General features: G+C 38.0%; 1 protein-coding gene across 1 annotated transcript in view; it reads right to left on the bottom strand.

Moving 5' to 3' along the window:
- Positions 1-19,475, bottom strand: part of LOC122804754 (polyunsaturated fatty acid lipoxygenase ALOX8-like) — a 730,466-nt gene that overhangs the window by 405,071 nt on the left and 305,920 nt on the right. Inside the window, exon 6 of the mRNA XM_044074818.1 lies at positions 13,904-14,073. Within this exon, the coding sequence (XP_043930753.1) occupies positions 13,904-14,073 (170 nt within the window). The remainder of the gene's footprint in view (positions 1-13,903; positions 14,074-19,475) is intronic.

The raw sequence follows: 19,475 nt of genomic DNA, 5'->3' as shown, positions 1-19,475 counted from the left end.
TTGGACACACACCTGTCAACCCCGTAGAGCAAGAAATCTGGCCAAAGCCTTGAAATAAAAGTGGGACAAAGGGACAAAAATAGGGGAACATTTTAAATATTGCCCTTAGAAACTTAGAAAGTTGATAGACTAACAGTGTTTGCATCAGAGTGTTATAAAGAGTATGTGGCATGCAACTGATATACTGATATGTAAATAGTGAGAAATATCTATTTAAAATACTTGTATTTATTTATTTTTTTTAATTTATATGTGAAGATTAAGCATAGCTGAGTGGGTTTGTGCACCACAGTGCTTTGCTTAGCAGTGCTTAAACATCTTGTAAGAGCTATATAAAAATGTACAGCTAAATACCTGAATGCTGATTTAGCATAGTAGTTAGAGTTTTGGCTTTGCTTGCAGTAGTTCACGGTTCGAATACCAAGATAGGTCATTCAGCTTTTACATGGGAAAGCATTGCCAAATATTTTTTTATTTATTTAATGATGTAGTAATTGATATTTGTTAACCAGGGTATTGTAGTTTGTCCAAAATCGCAGTGTCAGTGGATATATGATGTGAAATCCCCCATGTAAACACAAGTGGCCCAGACAGTACAGTCACACCCCGAAGTAATGTAATCAAAGCACATAGGGGATGCCATGTAAAGTAAACTATATACACAGAATAATATGTCAGTAATGAACAATTAATGTCTAATATGTGACTAGTCATTAAATGAAGAGTGAGCAATGCCTAGCAGTGCTTAGCACCACTAAGTTGGTCTAAGCATTGCTTACAAAGTATAATTCTAAGCACCATTCAGCTCAGCTAAGCCAGTTTATGCACTGCTAAGCACTGCTTAGCATTTGCCACTTTAAGCACAGCTCAACTCAGCTTAGCAGGTTGGTGCATTGCTCAGCATAGCTCAGCATTTTCAAAATGGTCCAATGACAGCAAAGGGTGGAATATGGCCTTATTTAAAACACACAGGCAGGAATGCAGGCAGAACCTGTTAGAGTTTGACCACTGCAGAAGCTATGTCTGGAGTAGGAGAGTGAGTGAGCTTTTGGGCGTAGCACTGGGGCATCCTTGGGTCCAGGGTCATGGCAGGGATCATGGTTAAGAGCTATGATGACAGACTGCTGCAGGGCCAGTACCAGGGCTCCCAATACAAAAGTGAGGCCTGGGACCATCTGGCACATGATCTAACCAGTGCCACTGGACTCCCCCAAACTGGTGAGTAGGTGTGTCATCATTATGATGACCTGAAGCAGAGAAAGGGGGTGCTCTTGGCCCAATGGATCCAAAATGCTCAAGACCAGCATGCAACAAATGTTTGTAAGTATTTCACATGTTGCTTTATCAAACTGTATGATGAATGTCTTATAGACAGGTATGCATAATGCTGTGTTTTCCACAGCTGCAGAGGGAGAGCTCATAACATAGAAGTCCATGCTGAATGTCTCACAAGGATGTGCTGACAGTGTGGTGAGTACAGATTTAACTTTCAGTATATATAGTACAATAAATAGAAAAGTATAATTGTCTACTGCCATTGGGTATAGTGTGTTCTGAGTGTAGTGAATAAATTGTGTTCTCAGACCAAGAGTGATACAACTGAGTAATGCCAGCTACTGTCTAATATAGAGGAATGCAGCATGCAACCTACTAGTGATGAAAGAAAGCCAATACTGTACTAATACTAGTGTGAAAGTAATACATGGTATTCAATCATCATCTACAGGATATGTAGTAAAATTAATTTAGAATTGGGAATTTAATAAACCACTCTGTCATACTGTCCATAATAAAATATATTATTACAAACTGTTGTGTTTATTCTGGTCTGTTGTTCAGGAAATACAAGTGTATAGGTGCTTCACAGCAAACCTGGCTATGACAGCATGATTCCACCGAGGTTCCTTTTATAATAACCTGTGATGGTAAAATGTAAGATTGTGGAACTGTAAAACAAGATACACTGAATTTGATATATGTACTGCAGTGAGATCTCAGCCTTGAATAGTAATGTGTAATGATTTATAGTGTATTCCCTGTAGCATTCTCCTGTGTTAACCTTTGCATTTCAGCTGTATGTACTCCTGAAGGTAGGTATGCTGATGCAGGCAAGTATGAGACTGTAATAGGTGGAGACAGCAAATATGCGATAAGAAACAGATATGTTGGTTTATGTTTGCACATGCACATGCACGCACACACACACACACACACACACACACACACACACACACACACACACACACACACACACACACACACACACACACACACACACACCATGGTCTGAATCCAGGGACTGCCACTTATATGTGCTTATGCTTACACACCATACCTGTCAACTGTCCATATTTTTGCAGAATGTCCAGAATTTTGCTTGATGTTTTTGATTTGTTCATCTTAAAATCTGCAATTTTCTGGCAATTCATTGAGGATTAATGTCACTAAATAATGGCATGCATTTCAGTTGCAGAATTTATAGCTTTAAGAAAATGTATGTTAACACAAAACCTGTTATTCTATCAACTTTCTAAATTTATAAGAGGAATATTTAAAATCTGTCTCTACTTATAGGCCCTTGTACCCCCATTATCTTAGGCTTTGTCCAGATTTCTTCAGCTAAGAGGTTGAGAGGTATGTTACACACAACTAATCCTAACCATTTCTGGAAACATTTAGGTATTTTTAACAGGTACTTCCTCCACAGGGCTTACAGGTAATGAAATGTTTGTAATAGCTGTATAAAGGGTATAGTAAAAAACTGTATACAAATGTTCAACACCATGCCTACAAATGACAGCAGGATAGCTATATACACCACTGTCTGTTCTTGATACATGTCTCTCAACTGTCACACTGTCATGGCTACTGATCACTGTTGCCAATAACCTTGCACACAGATATAAATCCAGTTGAAGTATGCCAGTAGCACACTCACACAACATCAGTGCAGGGTACACCTTGTTATTCATATATGTCATGCTGACATGTAGGAGTCCTCTCTACTCATGCATCTACAGTTCTCACAGTTTGCCCCATACCATTACAGGTTGACAGCTTAACAGGTGTTTATGTGCTACAAAAGCTATAGGCGACAGGTAGATGAAAGTGAGTGCAGACCTGTAGATTATTGATCAGTACTGTTATAAAAATTAAAGCCTATATACTTATTAATAGACTGTTTTTGTCTCCCCCCACCCCTTATCTGCATCAATAAATATTATTCATATACTACTGGTATGTTGTACTCAAAAGCTAATGTTGGGATGTGTGTCCTATTATTGTTCATATATTTCAATGGTTGCATACTAGCATACCTTGTTGAAATTCTACTCTTGTTGGCCTGTTGCCACACCTGTTATTGGCATGCTGGTCCAATAAGTACTGTTGTTCCATTTATGCATGTGTTCTGTTTGCTATGGGAACACCCATGCATGCTGTTATAACTAATGTTGAAATGTGTTGTTCATGACTAACCAACACACCTTGTTCAACCTCAGCACCATAGAAACATTGGGTAGGCAGATCCCGGCGTATCCACCTGTCCCACCTCATCTTGCCATGGCACTGTAGGTCCCAACATGGAGCTGCCTCCTCCACTGGTCCTGCACCAACCTCGGTTGGAACTGCCTCAGGGTATGGGGCTCACCCCCCCCCCGGATGCAGGCACGGAGAGGTCCTGGTCACCCAACATCACTTTTCACGTTTGGTGTGCAGGGTAATCCAGCATGATTTGGATGTACACCTGAGCCAGATTGGGGGCAGACTGGTGCACCTTGAGGGGCCTGCTACACCCCAGTGTCCAGCCCCCAAAACATCCACCTTATGGGCTGTGAAGGGGCAGTGGTGACTACCCACGAGTGGGGATCTCAGTCTCATTGTTCCATCTGGGGGAATGTGGTCCTCTGATTCTCAACCACCCTCCCTTTCCAAGGTGTTTACCCCCCCCTCATGTGTCATACACTGCCCCTGTCTGATGTCTTGTCTGTCTGACAAAGCATCCTTGCCTACCCAACTTACCTCCCCAAATGTACATACAACCTTTCCCCAACATCCCATTCTCACTTTAACAAAAAGGAAAAAAGGGGCATCTGTCCCACAAAAATAATCATGTCCCATACATAGCTGTCCATTTCACCCCATGTACACTGACATTAATCAGTTTACCCTTCAGTTACTCAACAAATGTATGTCACCCACACCCCTCACTGTGGGGTGTGAGGCTCTAAATTCCAAATTGTCCACATTATTCACAGCTGTTGCTAAAGAAGAAATGGAGAGCTATGGCCCTTTCCTACACCCATTTTGCACATCCCTATCTGCCAGTCATAATGTTTTTCCCCCTGCTTGCCCCCATTTCATAACTTTCCTAGCACCTCCTTTTTCTTTTCTTTTTTTGGCATTAGCATGGGTTTAAGTGGGAATAAGTGCGGCTAAGCAAAACTAAGGGGACTTAAGCATCTCTTAGCATTGCTTACCATCGCTCAAACCCACACAAACCCACTTAAAACTGCTTTAATCACTCTGTCTTCATCAGGCCCTGTTCTGCCCAGCAACAAAATAGACATCTCTGGCAAGTCTTGAACCCAAGCACCCTGTACACTATAGTCACAGCAATGCATCACTATACCATATGAGCTGTGAGATGTACTCTTGCTTTTGTAAGCATATCATGCATTATGGTCATTTAACATTAGGAAAAAATGTCATCACTACCAAGTCTTGAACCCAGGACTGTGTGCACTGCATTCACAGCAACAAACCACTACACCATCTGAGCATTATGGTCATCTAATATTAGGGAAAATTCTGTGGAATTAGTACTGTTGTTATTTATATATGTATATATATATATATATATATATATATATATATATATATATATATATATATACATATCAGTGTATTCAGACCTCTCAACCTGTTAGAACAAGTAATCTGGACAAAGCCATTAAAGAAAAGTGGGAGAAAGAGCCATAAATAGGTGCAGTATTTAAGTATTGCTCTTACAAACTTAGAAAGTTGATAGAATGACATGTTTTACATTACCATGAATTGTTACGAAGAGTATGTGGCCTGCAACTGACATGCTGATAGTTATATATTGAGATATATCTATTTAAAATGGTTCTATGAAATAATTTTTATTTTCATTTATATGTACATGTTAAGCATTGCTGATCAGGTTGGCACAGCGAGGCACGGTGCTCAGCAATGCTTAAACAAAAATATGGCATATGAAAATTATTGTCGTTACCTACTCTTGTATATGTATACTACATAAAGTACTCAGAATAGGCCTTCTGTTTAAAATGTAATATATCATTATAAATGTGTTTGACTTATCTGCTTTCTCTGTTAAACTCTCCACACATGATACCCTGCTATTATCCATAGTTGACTTATTAACTACTAGCCATCTAACTGTACAATGTCCCTAGTAATTCTCCTGTTTGATACACTTTCTATAACTCAGTTATATTTTTAAAACTCTTGTTTAATTTATTTCTCTTATCTGTATTCTGTTTATGGAGCTTTTCTTCCCGGGCCTCCACTGAAAAATGGGCTCCCTCCAGCCCAGTGGACTTTCCCAGTCAACAAAAGCAAATAAGTAAATAAATAAAGAGGTACATATAGCAGTTTAACAGCAGATCTTCACTGGCTGAATGGTTAGAATACTGGAACTTGCACATGAGGTGCAAGGATCAAATCTTCACCATTCAGCTTTTTACATGTGATAGGGAAATGTTGCAAATGTTTTTTATTTGTTTTGTATACATTGAAATATGTTAACTGTGATGGTACATTGTTTACTGTTTCCAGTAGAGACCCAAGTATGAAAGCCCCAGTTACACGCAAATGTCCAATACATTAATATGACAGGAACAGATAACGTAGTGAAATGTGTAAGGTTTGGAGATATAATAAAATAGTGTCACACAATATATGATGTGAAATCTTTCATGTCAATACAAGTGTCCCAGACAGTACAGTCACACCCCAAAGTAATGTAATCAAAGCACATAGGGAGATGTCATGCAAAGTAAAATATGTACACTTAATAATATGTCAGTAAGGACTAATTAATGTGCAATTAATTAACTGTCTGGAAATGAAAACTGAGCAATGCTTAGCAGTGCATAGCTCTGTTTACCCGGCTTGAGCATTACTAAGAAGTATAATTGTAAGCAGCATTCAGCCCACCTAAACGGGTTTGCACACCACTGATCTGTGCTCAGCTTTTCAAAAAAAAGGTCCAATGATGGCAAAGGGTGGCAATATGGCCTTATTTAAACTACACAGTTGGGAATACAGGGAGAACCTGCTGTAGCTTGATCACTGCAGGAGCTATGTCTGTAGTTAGAGAGGGAGCGTGCTTTCGGGTGCAGCAAATGGGCATTCTGGAGTCCAGGGTCATGGCTGAGCTCCTTGTGCAACACCATGATGACAGACTGCTGCAGGGCCAGTACCAAGGTTCCCAATAAAAAAGTAAGGCCTGGGACCATCTGGCACATGACCTCACCAGTGCCAATGGAATCCCCTGAACTGTGAGCAGGTGCAACACCCCTATGCTGACCTAAAGTGGAGGAAGGAGGAGCTCTTGGCCCAATGGATCCAAGATGCTCGAGACAGCAATGCCCCAGTAGTTTGTAACTATTTCATCCATAGCTGTATCAAATTATAGCCTGAGTATGTGATAGACAGGTATGCATAATGGTTGTTTTTCCCCTACAGCTGCAGAGGTGAGAGCTAGCAATGTGGAGGTCCATGCCAACAGACTGTCGACGCTGTGCTGAGAGGCTGGTGAGTACAGATCTGTCTTGCAGTATATAGTGCAAAAATAAGGAGTACATAGTTTACTGTCAGTAGGTATAGTGTGTTCTGAGTGTACTGAATAAATAAAGTTTGTCAGACCAATATTGATATACAGGATATGCAGTAGTACTGAATTTAGACTCTCAACTGTAATAAAGCACTGTGTCATGTTACTCAAATAAAGATTTATACCACAAACTGTTGTGTTTGATCTGGTATGTTGCTGAAGAAATAGAATGTGTATAGGTGCTTCACAGCAAATATGGCTTTGACAGCATGCTTTGACTGAGGTTGGTCTGATAACCAGCTGTTATGCAAAACTGTAGATTGTGGAGCCGTAAAACAAGATATAAATGAAATATGAAATATGTCCTGCACTAAGATCTGAACCTTGAATAGTAATGCATAATGTATTATAGTATGTCCCCTGCAGCATTGCCTTGTGTTAACATTTGCATTTCAGAGCTTATTATTTCAAAGGATTAATACACAGTACACTATCTGTCATGCATGAATCTCAGACATGTATGTTCAACTGTCACCACAGTCTTTGGTGACACTGCACTTCGATTACAAGGTCAGAGTGTCTAACCAAGAGAGTATTAGGCAGAAATCAGTCAAGTATGAGACAGCAGTAGCTCAGTGTGATGACAGATAGCTAGCTTTGGTATTCATTTTTGCACACCCAGACCACAGTTTGAATCCAGGGAGTGGTACGAAGCTGTGTGAATATTTATACTCAAGAAATCTTGAATATTTGTAGAAGCAGTCAGGTGGTGTTAACAGATATGTTCTTCATGGGTATTATAGGTAAAGAAATGTTTGTAGTAGCTGTAGGAAGGGTATAATAATAAACCATGTACAACTGTTCACTGTCCAACCCCATGCCTGCATATGACAGCAGGATAGGTACATACATCATGCACTCTACCCAATACATGTCTCTCAAGTGTCACATCATCATGGCTAGTGGTCACTGCTGCCAAGAACTTTGGACACAGATATGAATCCAGATGAAGTATGCCAGTAGCACACTCACACAACATCAGTGCAGGGTACACCTTCTTCGACATGTATATAACCCTGACCGAAAGTTGGGACTTGTGTTTTATTATTGTTCATATATTCAATTATTTGCATGTTAACATACCTTGTTCGAATACCACTGTTGGTGCCATGTTGCCATAAATGTAACTAGCATGCTGTTACAATGCTGACTTTATTCCATTTATGCACATGTTCTGTTTGCTATGCAATTGTTTCACTTCTATTGTTCTGGGTTAATTAGAACACCAACACATGCTGTTATAACTAATTTTAAAATGTTTTGTTCATGACTAATCAATGCATTTTGAAAAATCTCAACACCTTAGCATGTTTGGGAAAGCAAATCTCAGCAGATCCACCTGTTCCACTTCATCTGGCCACGGCACTGGGACCCAGCATGTCTGGGACCCAAACCAAAACTGTCTCCTCCGCTGGTCCTGCACCAACCTCAGGTGGGACTGCCTCAGGGGATGGGGCCCTTCCCCGCAGGTACAGGCATGAACAGGAACCCATCACCAGCAGAAGGTTCCATGGTATGGTGTGCAGGGTCATCCAGACAGAGTTGGATGGATGCCTGAGTCTGATCGAGGCAGACTGGTGCACCTCAAAGGGCAGCCTGCCCCTGTTGTCTAGCCCCCAGCACAACCACCTTCACGGTCATGAAGGGGCAGGGGTGACTGCCCATGGGTGGGGACCTCTGGCCCACTGTTTCCATTTGGGGGCTCATGAGCCTCCAATTCCCAACAACCCTCCCCGTCCAATGTGATTACCCCCTCATGTGTCATACACTGCCCCTGTCTGTTGTCTTGTCTGTCTGCCAAAGCAACCTCTCCTACCCAACTTACCTCCCCAAATGTATCTACAACCTTTCCCCAACATCCCACTATCACCTTAAAAAAGGGGCATCTGTCCCCCCAAAAAATTCACGTCCCATACATAGCTCTCCATTTCGTCCGCACGTACACTGATATTAATCAATTTACCTTTCAATTTCTCAACAAATGTATGTCACCCACACCTCTTACTGTGGAGTGTGAGGCTTTACATTCCAAATTGTCCACATCATTCACAGCTGGTGCTGCAGAAGAAATGGAGAGCTATGGTCCTTTCCTACACCCATCCTCTACATCCCTAGCTGCCTGTCATAATGTTTTTCCTTCTGCTTGCCCCATTTCACCACTTTCCTATCACCCCTTTTTTCTTTTCTTTTTTGGAATTAGAGCAGGTTTAAGCAAGAATTAGCAAAGCTAATTGAAGATAAGGGGACTTAAGTGTTTCTTAGCTTTGCTTACCATCATGCAAACCGGGTTACAACTGCTTTAATCACTCTGTCTCTATCAGCCCCTGTTCTGCCCAGCAACAAAGTAACCAGCCCTGCCATGTCCCAAACCCAGGACTCTGTGCACTACAGTCAGAGGAATGTTCCACTACACCATATGAGCTGTGTGAATTAGCAATGCTTCAGTAAATATATCATGCAGCATGGTCATCTAACATTAGGGGAAAATCTCTATGGAATTAATGAAAGAAAAAAAAAATATATATATATATATATATATATATATATATATATATATATATATATATATATATTATGCTATCTATATATATATATATATTTTAGGCTATCATATATATATATATATATATATATATATATATATATATATATTTATTATGCTATATAGATAGATATATATGTACAGCTCCCCTTCACAAAGTCGAACGTTCAGAAACTCAAAATGCATATGGCCAAAGCCATATGCTCAAATTTCTGTAGCTCAACTTCGTGAAAGGGAGCTGAAAAACAGAAATACATAACACAAAAAAGTGTTTCTGCAGGGGGCAAGCCCCCCTGCACCCCCCACACCCCCTGCTACTTATTTATTTCAACTCCGAGATCACACTACAGCACAGAAAGGGAAATCTTCCATTCTGCATTGTATGCCGTTCCCCATTCACAGAGTCGAGCTTCTACAATTTCAGGCATATGGTCTCGACCATATGACTTTCGAGATTGTGGACGTTCGACTTTGTGAAGGGGAACCATATATATATATATATATATATATATATATATATATATATATATATATATACATATCATGCAGTGCAGTCATACTGCTCAACCTCTTAGTGCAGGAAATATGGACAATGCCTGACAAAGTGTGGGGATAAAGGGCAGAAATTAGGGACATATTTTAAATATTGATTTTATAAGCTTTGAAAGTTACTAGAGTAACATGGTTTGTTTTAACATAATTTTCTGAAGGATTTCAAGTCTGAAACTGAAATGTTTGTCATTATTTAGTGACTTCAGTCATCACAGTGATTTGTCAAAATTCCACCACATTTAAAGGGAGAAGACCAAAATTATGAACTGGACACAGCTGGACATTCTGGCAAAATCTGGACAGTTGAGAGGTATGACCTCTGGAGTATAACGACTGTTTTAACAAACGTATCATGATTGCCAGTCACACACTACTCCTATATATGTTGGCCCAAATCACAATGTACTTGGAATCCTGAGGTTTAAAGGGATATGTCTAAGTCTACCCCTACAAACATACATAGCTGATAGACCACCAGCAATTGCAGCTACATGCACAGGCAGATAGAAAAGGATTTATGACACTGACATCTCCTCATCTCCCTACTCAGACCAACAAATATTTACACACTGCACTTCTACACAGTCTTGAAAGTCTGTTAACAATGGCCAGACATACAGTGGATATAAAAAGTTTATTTAGAACACAGTTGTGTAATAGGGATTGCAAAAGGTCATCTTTAAAGCACATTAATACCAGGAAAGTCTATGCAGAGGTAACTGACAAACTGAACATCAGAGGTCCAAGTGAGGGCTCTTATGCAATCTCTAGATGTAACAATGAAGAGACAGGTAGGCAGAGACTTTCTTTTACATGAATTCTTTTATTTATGAAGTTATCTTCTAGGCCCACATGATTCAATAGGAGTTGTAGTAAGACAAAGTCAATGAGTGAAATGCTTTACGAAATCAGTGAAGATGGTCCAAGTTATTTTTCTATAACATATTCCATTGAATAACTTGTCAACAAACAGGCAAATGACTGTTGTAGTGCCATGACTTCAGAAAAAATGTGCAGGCTGACAATAAGTAGGGAATATTTATTTAGGTAATGGATTAGTTGCCCTAAGATTACTTTCTCCATCACAAAAACAGTAAACTATATGTGAGTAAACATGCAACTTTTTGTTACAGTGAAACCTAGTGCCTCAGCCTTACAGCCATCTTGGACACAAGGGCTGTATAGTCTAAGGTCACTTTCTCGTGATGTAACCCCAGAATGAGAAGGCTATAAACTGGGCTGAGCTGTGGCTTTGTTAAAGAACATACAACTTTGATTAGAGGCATTATTTCTGATTCATTACTACTGCGTCTTTCCAAAGTCATGTGAACAAACTATCTCCCATTAGAGCTTGCAGATATGTGACAGTCACCTGCCAATATACATTCAAATGTGGCTTATGAAATCGTGGAGTAAGCCAGTCTCAGAATGGAACTCCATGCTTTGAAGAGAGCAGCAGGATGACCCTTACTTTTTTATTGACCTTAGTAAACTAAAATGGTGGAACATAAATGGTCAGTGTTAATGGTGCAACAAGTGGCACACTTGCCTTAGTTTCTATTCCCATACCAGTAACTTGGATTAATTTTCCACTACTGACACTACATGTAACATAAGGGGCACTGCACCACTGAGTATAGAGTCCTTCTGATAAGATGTTAAATTGGGCCCCATCTGCCTCAGCTGATGGTAGCTCAGGTGGATACAAAATATGCCATTGCACCTATCACAGTATAGGAATTTCCTACAGGTCTTCCATGAAAAGAGGCTGATGGCCTAATGGGACTAACCCAATCAACAAGGCATAAAAAAAATTAAACTGAAATCTTTGGTGTTCAGTAGGCCCACAGACCTGTGGCATGACAAAGGTCCTACAAATTCATCACACATAATTCTACCCTTGCTTCAGAAAGTTTTATGATCCTGGACATTTTTGTGAGCAATACCATTATTGCTTTTCCCATGAAGAGTGAGTTTTAAATGTCAGTGCAGTAACGGCAATGGTTAAGAAATAATTGGACTTTTGCAAAGGAAGTAACCATTGAATCTAGGTATAGCATTTCTGCTAATGTTACATAGCACAGTAATTATCTCCCTCTCATTAATTTGCTACTAATACTTTGCAGTCCATCTAGGTTTTGTCTCTGAGTGACCTCATACCTGTGAACCAAAAAGCAAAGTTACTTGCCATAAAAACTCAGTGAAACTACATATATCTAAACATCACACATGCATTACATTTTTCAAAAGGTTTAAGTAGATTTTTTTGTAAAATAAAATTCATTACAATGTAATATGGATATAGATTTATTTTGATGTTGCCAGTAATCTGACTTACTGCACTGACATACAAGCAGAATGCACTGCACTGCAGGTTAATGGCCTTGGTTTTATACTTGTAATGATTTTTAACCAGTAACACATATTAATTTGAAAGCATACAGCTTGTAAGGCCTGTGCACTGGCCCAGTAATCAAGGATCCTCAATCCTCACCACTAGAACCAGTGAGGGGCGTCCACATTGGGAGGATAACAAGTACTCACACAGTAAAGTACAATTTCCCTTAAGAGCACACATAGGTCACAGTCAGTCTGGGGCTGGTTTCTCACTTTTTTCTCCAGATCCCCAATAAGACTCCCCACTGGCACAGTTATAGGGTACAGATCTCAACAGAGTGGTCAAACCAAAACCTCCAGCACCCTCTCTGTCCAACCAGTGCTTTGTGTCCCTGCACGCAAATACACTTTGAAATATGAGTTATATACAAACACACAGACACTCCTGGGGAAGGCTGGCACAGGTTCTCCAGATATGCCCCTTTCTGCCCAGACTATAAGGTAGAAATCACTGGCATCAACCACTACTTATCAGCTACTAATAAGGCCCTTCCCAAAGGGTGACCGATTCCACTGTGTAATGTTACTGTTATCCAAATAGTGAGTGTGATAAACAGCAAGGCTATTCTAGAGTGACTTTGTACACTATCACCAAATACATGCAAGTACTCTAATTGCTTAAATTATCTCTACACAAAACAGCCACAGTTGAAAGGTTTAAAATTTTTAATAAAAATAATACAAACACAAGACAATACTCATTAATTCAACACAATGACAATAAAGAGTTCAGAAATCACAGGAAAATACTTTAAGCAATATTGTAGGATAGTCTGACATAAATATAGAAAACAGCTAAACTAATCCTGTATTTCTATCTCTAAGAGAAATCACTGTTCTAAATATCTTACTTACAGAGGAAGGCAAAGTGCTTGTGAGTTGTTGTGTTCAGGTTCAGAAACAAAATACCAAATGCTATTCTTACTTCCCGAGATAGCCCTTAAAATGATAATACACATTACTGCTGAGTCATTTCAGATTACATAATTGTTATCACTTCTACTTAAGTTTCCCAGGCTCACATAACTTAGAGTTTAACATTTCTTATTTTTTATATCTGCACCTGCCAGGAAACCACAGCAATAAAAGACACTATGGGAAGATGGCATAATGGTTAAGGTGTTTACCTTGGAAACACAAGGTGCAGGGTTTGATTCTCACATAGAGTAAATGGCTAGGCTTAAAATGGCCCACAAGGGCAGTTAGCCTATGACTGACTAGCAAACTTTACATGTGAAACCTGGTAATTATCTCTTGTCTTAAGACAATAGAAAGAATTTCCTAGCCCAGACATCCTGTCTCCTAGCTTATGATTGCACAGTCATAAAATGCTTTACTTATCAGCTTTCTTCCAGCAGGGTGCACTGTGGTTACATTTTTGAAGCTCAGAACATAACGAAGTTTTCCTACCTTTGTTACATAAGCCTATGGATCATATTAATATTTACAATGACATGGAATTATTTACAAAATTCTATCTAGCTAGGCTGGCAGCCTCTCATTTTATTACACAGCTGAACACAACTTACTCGTTAATTGCATTCCACAGCTGCATTCCATCTTCTTTGTAGTAATAATTTTTCAGATCCTTCACTCCTCGATTTTCTAAATCATCTGGTAGGCAAAGGCTGTCATAGGTGACTAGTTTGAAAGCCTTCACTAAGAGATCAAATTGGCCTCCACCTCCAACACCTGTGTACTGGAAAACCAAAATACATAATTACTATGAGACAAGGAAAAGCAGACGTGATTTACACAGCATAACAGTAAATGAAGGAAGTGTCCCTCTCTTCATAATACTGGGTGAGGTATGAAGCCACCCTGCTGTGTCTGCTAACTGGCTGAAAAAAGTCCCTAACCAGTTAATATGATGCAGTCAAGCAGAGACAGTACTGGCTACTATATGCTGCATTTCAGCCACAGTCATAATGCCATGCATTTCAGCCACAGTCATAATGCCACAGTCATGCCTCTGAGAATGCAAAGCCCAGAGCTGAAAAACATGTCTTGCATAACTTCCCCCAAACATTTTGTTCTTTGACAGAAATAATTATTAACACTTTCTGGTTTCTGCACTGAAAGCCAAATCAGGTCATTCACTGTCAATATATCTTCCAGCTTCTAAGCACCAAGGATCATGTTAAGGGTCTTTAAAATCAAAGCAAAGGGTCAGAAAACTGAACATTTTCTTATTTTTTTATTATAAGAAGTCTTCAGATACTGAACCACATACAGTAAATGATGATAAATCTTTTACATCAATCAATACAGTAATATACATATATATATATATATATATATATATATAGATATATGTATCAATCAGCATAGTATATATATATATATATATATATATATATATATATATACACACATATATATATATATATATATATATATATATATATATATATATATGTATATATATATATATATATATATATATATATATATGTATATATATATATATATATATATATATATATATATATATATATATATATATATGTATATGCACATACATATATATATATATATATAGAGGGGGTCTATATTACATATTCGAACACTTAAATGCTCAAATTGCTAAAGGTCGACCTTTAGTGATCAAACATTCAAATGTTCAAATATGTAAAAAAAATAATATTAAAAAAAAAAAAAAAGGAAAAGCTTTAAGCAGGGGGGCAAGCCCCCCTAAAAGCCTTAAATATACCAACTCCGAGATCGCACTTCAGTGCGCTACAGTGTGGAAATGGAAAATTTCCCATTCCCTACACTGTAGCGTGATCTTGGAGTTGGTATATTTAAGTAGCTGGGGTGTGGGGGGGTGCAGGGGGGCTTGTCCCCCTGCTTACACCCTTTAGTTTTTTATTTTTTTTATTTTTATTTATAATCGAACATTTAAATATTCGATCACTAAAGGTCGACCTTTAGCGATTCAAACATTTAAGCGTTTCAATATATAATATAGACCCTAGATAGTTATACATTCATTTGGTTGGCTAGTGGATGACCGACCGGGAAACGTCCGAAAGCAGTGCAGCAAATTCTCATTTGTCTGAACGCAATATGTGCAAAATGCACATTATCCCCCCTTTTTGACCCATGGTAGCACATGTTTAGGTGGTAGAGCAGTCGGAAATGTTGCATTCGGTGTTTTTTATGACATTCCAACCATTCACCATTATGAAATTCGACATTCTGGTTTGGAAAATATAATGTTCGGGGAATGTTTCTTCGAGTAAATGAATGTATACCATATAGATATACACACACACACACACACACACACACACACACACACACACACACACACACACACACACACACACATACACACACACACACAGTGTAACTTTACAATGAAGCTAGTTGAATCCTGGAGAAGCGACACTAAATCTGAAGACAAAAGTAACAGCAGTGTTCCTCAGGCATATCAGGAGAAAGGTACAGCTACATTTTTCTTATCTTTTGGTGAAAAAAATCAAAAGATATCACAGTTTTAAAACAAATACCTTCCTGTTACGGGAATTGACACCAGACTTCACCACACTTTACTTCTATGCCCAGTCAGAACTTTGGCAGTGGGCATCATTCAGGAAGCAGGCATATTTATAGCCATTGCATGTTCCTGTCATTAGGACCTTCCTTGAACCAAAGATTTAGCCATGGTTACTGTCATGGTAGACAATGTAGAAAAATTATGACTGTAAATGTTGCAGAACATACAGCTCTCAGTGATCATACTTTCTCTACCTGCGTCGACATCTAGGAACAAAATTCAAGCTGTAAACCAATTTGCTCTTCCTGTCCTAACTTATAGTTTTGGAGTAATTGACTGGCTCCAAATGTGTTGGATAGATTAGATAAGAAAACAAGAAGGATGCTTCATGCTCACCAAATGATTTATAAAAATCAGAGCATACCTAGATTATATATTCCCCATTCCAAACGAAGAATGGGCCTCCTTGAAACTGATTACATGTATAGATCAGCAATCATGGGACTACACACATCTGCTGGACCCTACAAGACCCAAAATGTAGTGAAAGTTTTGAAACATGAGAAGACTAAATTCATGACTTCCGCATTTAGTCTAGTGGAAGCATATCCACATCAAGCAGTCATCAAACCAGAAGTAGAAAAAAATTATGCAGCAACTGAATTGCCAAAAAAATAAAAGAAAGAATATAAGATGAAAGACCAGATGAGAAGGCAAGAAATGTGGGAAATGCATAAATATAGTTGCATGAATAGAAAACTTCTAGAAAAACCTTGTGTTGATCAGGACCAAATGCCGGAATGGCTATGAGAGGAGCAAAAAATTAAACCAAGAGATGAAAATTTAATATTGGCAGCACAAAATAGCACAAAATAGTGGGCTACATACACTTTTGTTTACAAAGTCGATTGAACATGTGGGAGAAACAGACAAATGTAGGTTTTGTAAAACCAAATTAGAAACAGCTGCACACCTTGTTGCTGGTTGTGACATACTAATGGCAGAAGGACTATATACTGAAAGGCAATAATGTGGCAAGCCTGTTGCACTGGGGATTGTGCAAACATTATGGTATTAAAGTAGCTGAAAAACACTGGAGACATGAGCCACAAAAGCATAATAGAAAATGATGAAGTTTAGCTCACATGGGATCACCCATTACCAAGAGTTCAAAGATAGATGCTAGAAAACCGAATATAGTGGTCCAAGAAATGAAGGCAAAAATAGCATTGATCATTGAAATCGAAGTGACTAGTGTCTCATGTACAGAGATACACAAAGTCATAAACTATCAGGATCTGCAGGCAGAAATGAGAGCAATGTGGAAGAAAGATACCCAGACAGTTCTAATAGTAGTAGGAGCAACAGGTCTTATAAAAAAAGAATCTACAATCATATTTAGATATGTTACCAATCCATGTAACCCCATACGAATTGTAGAAGGGGTCATTACTGGGCATATTATGCTGCTCTGAAGAGCACTTTAGGATGACATCATAGAATGACACAATACTAATTTCATGAACTTTAATCTTACTTTGAGTTAGGAATGGGGTTCATTCCTGTCATGGTATTAGAAACCAAAAGATTTGGAGAAATTAAAAAAGGAGTATCATTTTTCCTGTTGGTAAACAAGTCAGTGTCTGTACAGGATGTGCAAATAAGTAATTCTGACATAAGGCTAGATCTTTGTGCAAAGATGTTAATACCTTTAGCCAGAAGTTACGTATTGTGTCTGAGCATGGGGTTTTCTAGTTAGGAGCTTTTCTTAATTTTGTCGCAATTTTTCTGGCTGTTACTTCATTAAAGCTCCTTGCTGTATCTTTTAATTTTTCTAGCTTTTCAGCATCTTTGTTATGTTCAGTAGGGAGTTCATAAATACTTCTCTAGTGCATGCCTATTTCTTCATTTTTGGAAGTGTTTCTGCTCCATTTGGTTTATTTTCCAATTCTGTAAAAAATCGTTTTTGGTCATCATCAAATTACTTATTTTGTACTTTCCTTTATATTTATATGCACACATTCTATGTTTTTCTATTTGTGCTAATACTTTTAGTTTATTATTGGAAATAGTGCATGGTAAATCTTTTTCTCAAAAATTTTTTTATTAATTATATGAATAGCAAGACAATTAAAAGATTATACATAACAAGAAGGCATAAATGAACATATAACAATTCATCTAGTGATAACAACCTTCATGAGATTTTGATAAGTTATTTAGAAATAAAACATACACCATATATACACTATATACAAGTTAGGCAACCTGAGAGAAAAAAAAAAAAAAATATTTAACATTAACTATTTAATATGTTTAGAACCTTTTCTAACACAACCTTTCTAATAGCTTTTTTTTTGGACTTGCACCTAAGTATCTTTGAGCATCAATAAATTTAAAAGCCATTTTCTGGAAAGTAACCCATTTTAATTTACAACGATCAATCCAATTTTGTATTATATAAAGTTTTAGTAATGAGCAAATTAAAATGATAACATGAATATCAACTTTTGAAAGATGAATCAATGGAATATGCAGAGTAGCAAATTCCTAATGCCAATGTGTGGACTTTTTGATATCCCATTTCATGTGTCCGACTTTCAAAGATGTCCACAATCTGTGAGAAAAATGACAATACCATAGACTATGAAGGAGGTCTGCTTGGGGATGAGAACAGCATGAACACGAAGGGGACTTATTTGGGTTAAATTTGTTTAATTTGATTGGGGTAAAGTAGGCATCATTATTAATCATTAATTGAGTGTATGCTAATTTTTTAAAGGATAAATTCCTTAGTGTGTCTAATAGCCAGGACTTTCTGAGATTCTGACAATTGGGAATTATAATTCAACCAAACATTAGATAAAAGACAGTTGTGGTCCATCATTAAAGAATTAATTAATTTATATGAGTTTGAGAGCATTTTATCAGATGATGAAAGTATTTTAATAATCGTGTTAAGGTTTTTCAATTGTGAGTCTATGGGGACCAGAGATACAAATTTGTTTTTAATTATTGCTCTTAGTTGTGTAAGAATTGGTGAGTAATTCCAGTTTACTTTCAATAACTTACGCCAGTCAGATAAAGGCAAGTCAAGATATTTCAAAACATCTATAGTTTGTTAAGTTCAAAAGTTTATTGTCCAATAATATATTTGGGTTTAGATGAATTGGCTGAACATGGTGCGAGATCTTTCTTAAAGTTTTACATACATTTTGAGTAAGGTTTGGAAATCTCTCTAATCTTTTGTTTAGTTTATTGGATGAGACACACTTTACTTCTATGCCCAGACAGAAATTTGGCAGTGGGCATCATTCAGGAAGCAGGCATATTTATAGCCATTGCATGTTCCTGTCATTAGGACCTTCCTTGAACCAAAGATTTAGCCATGGTTACTGTCATGGTAGACAATGTAGAAAAATTATGACTGTAAATGTTGCAGAACATACAGCTCTCAGTGATCATACTTTCTCTACCTGTGTCGACGTCTAGGAACAAAATTCAAGCTGTAAACCAATTTGCTCTTCCTGTCCTAACTTACAGTTTTGGAGTAATTGACTGGCTCCAAATGTGTTGGATAGATTAGATAAGAAAACAAG

This window comes from Protopterus annectens, chromosome 6.part0, assembly GCF_019279795.1.
Source record: "Protopterus annectens isolate FY-2018-M chromosome 6.part0, PAN1.0, whole genome shotgun sequence".
Taxonomy (NCBI): Eukaryota; Metazoa; Chordata; order Ceratodontiformes; family Protopteridae; genus Protopterus; species Protopterus annectens.
The sequence above is the reverse complement of the archived record's forward strand: the minus strand, read 5'-3'. Positions and strand labels throughout refer to the sequence as shown.